General features: G+C 55.3%; 1 protein-coding gene across 1 annotated transcript; it reads right to left on the reverse strand.

Moving 5' to 3' along the window:
* Positions 1-210: 210 nt before the first annotated feature.
* On the reverse strand, positions 211-3,391 carry LOC309603614 (olfactory receptor 14A16-like; the record flags this gene model as incomplete). The annotated part of the gene is made up of 2 exons (XM_082338414.1): positions 211-222; positions 2,498-3,391. The coding sequence occupies 2 exons, from the start codon at positions 3,389-3,391 to the stop codon at positions 211-213; spliced, it is 906 nt and encodes a 301-aa protein (XP_082194540.1).
* Positions 3,392-3,611: the final 220 nt, after the last annotated feature.

A 3,611-nucleotide genomic window follows, 5' to 3' on the forward strand; every position in this document is an offset into this window, starting at 1 on the left:
AAGGTGTCATTCTCTTGACCCATGAGACTTTTCTCCTTCCTCTATTTTCTCTCCATCCTCTAGGAGAGGGCAGTGAGTGAAAACCAGGGTGGGTCTGGCTGAGGTCAACCCACCACAACAATCATAACCTACGCTCCAAGCGGGGCCTCACCAGGGTTCCCTGGGGCTGTGCAGCCAGGATGTGGGATGCACTGGGGTCCCTGCATGGGCTCAGGGGAGGGCCTGTGGAGACACCCAACACGCAGCGCAGAGGGACTGAGGTGGTGCCTGTGGGCTGACAGTGGGGCGGAGTGTGACAGATGCGCTCGACCCCTTGACCCGACTGTTTCGGTTTCCCAAGTAACCGTTATGCATGATGGAGCCCTGGTTTCCTGGGAATGGCTGAACACCTGCCTGCTGATGGGAGGTAGTGAATGAATTCCTTGCTTTGCTTTGTTTGTGTGCACGGCTTTGGCTTTACCTATTAAACTGTCTTTATCTCAAGCCACAAGTTTTCTCACTTTTACTCTTCCAATTCTCTCCCCCATCCCACCGGGGGGGAGTGAGTGAGCGGCTGTGTGGTGCTTAGTTGCTGGCTGGGGTTAAACCATGACATCGCCACAGGGTGCTGCAGAGCTCTGGGCACTCACCCCACAGCCCCAGCCCCTCTGAAGGGCACAGCAGCTCCTGTCGGGCAGGGAGGAGTCTCAGCCTCCCCATTACCCCAGGGCTGGAGGCTCACCATGGCATGAGGAAATGGAGGTTAGGGAAACTGCAGGAAGCATGGTCTCTGGTCCAGGAGATGCCCACCACAAACTGACTCTGCCCCATCATTGTCACCCCTCACCTCACGCCAGCACAGGAGTCCTGGCCAGGGGACAGAGCAGCCTGCCCCGAGTGGGTGCCTGCAGAAAGAGGTTTCTCTTTCTCATGGATTCCTCCCTGCAGCCACAGAAATGCTCCCTTGCTCTTCTCCACAGTCATCCCTGCTCTCCAGAGAGCCTTCCCCCAGGTCAGCATGTCTGTGCCAGCCTCGCTGGATATTCCTGGCTCCCTGTCTGTGCTACCTGCAAGGCCCCAAGCTGGAGGTGCTGCTCTGCAGAGGGAGGGGGCTGTGGTGCCCTGGGGCCATGGGGTGACTCTGCACTGGCCATGCTGGTCAGGGTCAGAAGCAGACCCAGCTGGAGCAGGATCACTGCTGCTGAGCCCTTTTCCATCATCCCTGATTGCTCAGGAGCCAAGGACAGGGCTGGGCAGGACCATGGGGTGTCTCTAATGGCACACAGGGCAGGGGATGGCTGCACTGGATCCAGCCCATGGGGTTTCCAAGAGGTTGCCCTGAAACACTCTCCAGTCTTATGGCCCTTTGCCTGCTGTCTCCTCACAGCCTCTCCTGCCATTGCAGGACCCTTGTTAGCCTGTGGGCTCCTCACGTTCACCTTTTCCTCCGGGACACTCCTCCTTGGATGGTTACTCATTTTATGAGGTGCCACTCACTGCCCACCCAGACTCACAGACTGTCCCTGGAGATCCCCTGAGCTCTCCTGGCAGCTCTCAGTTCCTCTTCAGGATGGCATCTGCCATCAGCCCCACTGCAGGTGGGACAGCACCAGGCAGGTAAGTCAAAGACCAGTTGCTCTTTCAGTGGACGTATGCAACCAAGAAGGGAGGTCTTCATCCATGCCTTGGTCCCTAACACATCACCGTGGGACTCTCAGATTGTCACCCTGAATCCATCAGAACCCCAGAAGAGCAAAAATCCTTCTGAGGGAGAACCCTATTGGGTGTATTCCTGACACCAGCTTTGGAAGAGGCGCCCAGCCTTCTGGCCCTGTCCTGAGGAGCCCCTTTGGTTATGATGGTGCTTGCATGGAGACCAGCTCTGATAGAGTGGTTCACGTGGCCTGCTCCTGCCCTCAGCCACAGGGATGCCACCGTACAGATAACAGGACTGTCACAAGTTGCACGAGACCTTAGGGGCAGCACAAATAAAAGGGCACAGCAGAACAGCGTGGAACTGAGGAGAGACCAGCACTGAAAAGGCAATGTCCTGCTGCTGTCCTTGGCCATGGCTCCAGGAAAGCAGCAGCTCCAACGCACAGGCAGTAGAGAGATAGTGCCCACCAGGGCTGCTCCTCCGTCAGGCAGCTGGGCATTTGTCCCCTGAACCCCTCCTGCAGGCTGGGGCTGTTCCCCCAGCTCCAGAGCAGATGTGAAGAGATGGGAGCTGAGACAAATAATTTTCTACTGGTTTCTTTATGGAGTTTATCTAAATGGGGAGCCTGGATCCATAGGTACATGAGGACTTTGGGTCAAGAAAAGGCAGGTAGGAGGCCAAGAATAATATTATCACAGGTATCAACAAAAAACCAACCCCCCAAATATCCCACAAAGGAAAAATAAAGACACATACAAAGAAAAGTCAGTCCAGGCTATTCCTGTGATACTGTGGGAGCCCAAGTGGGACAATGGGCACCCTCTTAATATGAAGTAGCTTGCAATCGAATAGTTTCCACACTGCATCCTTCATTTCCTTGTTCCTCATGCTGTAGATGACAGGGTTCACTGCTGGAGGCACCACCGAGTACAGAACTGCCACCACCAGATCCAGGCGTGGGGAGGAGATGGAAGGGGGCTTCAGGTAGGCAAACATGCCAGTGCTGACAAACAGGGAGACCACGGCCAGGTGAGGGAGGCACGTGGAAAAGGCTTTGTGGCGTCCCTGCTCGGAGGGGATCCTCAGCACGGCCCTGAAGATCTGCACATAGGACAGCACAAGGAAAAGAAAACACCCAAAAGCCAACAGAGAACTTAAAATAAGAAGACCGACTTCCCTGAGGTAGGCATCTGAGCAGGAGAGCTTGAGGATCTGTGGAGGTTCACAGAAGAACCGGTCCACAGCATTGCCTTGGAAGAGGGGGAGTGAAAAGGTATTGGCAGTGTGCAGGAGAGCATTGAGAAAAGCACTGCCCCAGGCAGCTGCTGCCATGTGGACACAAGCTCTGCTGCCCAGGAGGGTCCCGTAGTGCAGGGGTTTGCAGATGGCAGCAAAACAGTCATAGGCCATGATGGTGAGAAGGGCACACTCTGCTCCAAGGAAGAAGAAAAGCAGAAAGACTTGGGCAGCACATCCCGTGTAGGAGATGTCCCTGGTGTCCCAGAGGGAATTGTCCATGGTTTTGGGGAGAGTGGTGGAGATGCAGCCCATGTCAAGGAGGGAGAAGTTGAGGAGGAAGAAGTACATGGGGGTGTGGAGGTGGTGGTTGCAGGCTACAGCGGTGATGATGAGGCCGTTGCCCAGGAGGGCAGCCAGGTAGATGCCCAGGAAGAGCCAGAAGTGCAAGAGCTGCAGCTCCCGTGTGTCCGCGAATGCCAGGAGGAGGAACTGGGTGACAGAGCTGCTGTTGGACATTTGCTGTTTCTTGGCATGGGGGCACTACTCAAAAAATGAAAGGACAGGTTAAAATCAGGATAGAATCCTTTGAGCAAAACCACTCCATTTTTGATCGCAATACCCTCCAAGTGAAGTGCATTTCCTTTCTCTGGTCTGCGCTGGCTGAGTGTGGTGTACCGAGCAGGACCGCTGCTCATGTGCTGCTGAGGAGTCAGCTTTGCTCTGCTGCAGTGGCTAC

Source organism: Platalea leucorodia, assembly GCF_965183815.1.
Source record: "Platalea leucorodia genome assembly, contig: HAP1_HAP1_SCAFFOLD_148, whole genome shotgun sequence".
NCBI lineage: Eukaryota > Metazoa > Chordata > Aves > Pelecaniformes > Threskiornithidae > Platalea > Platalea leucorodia.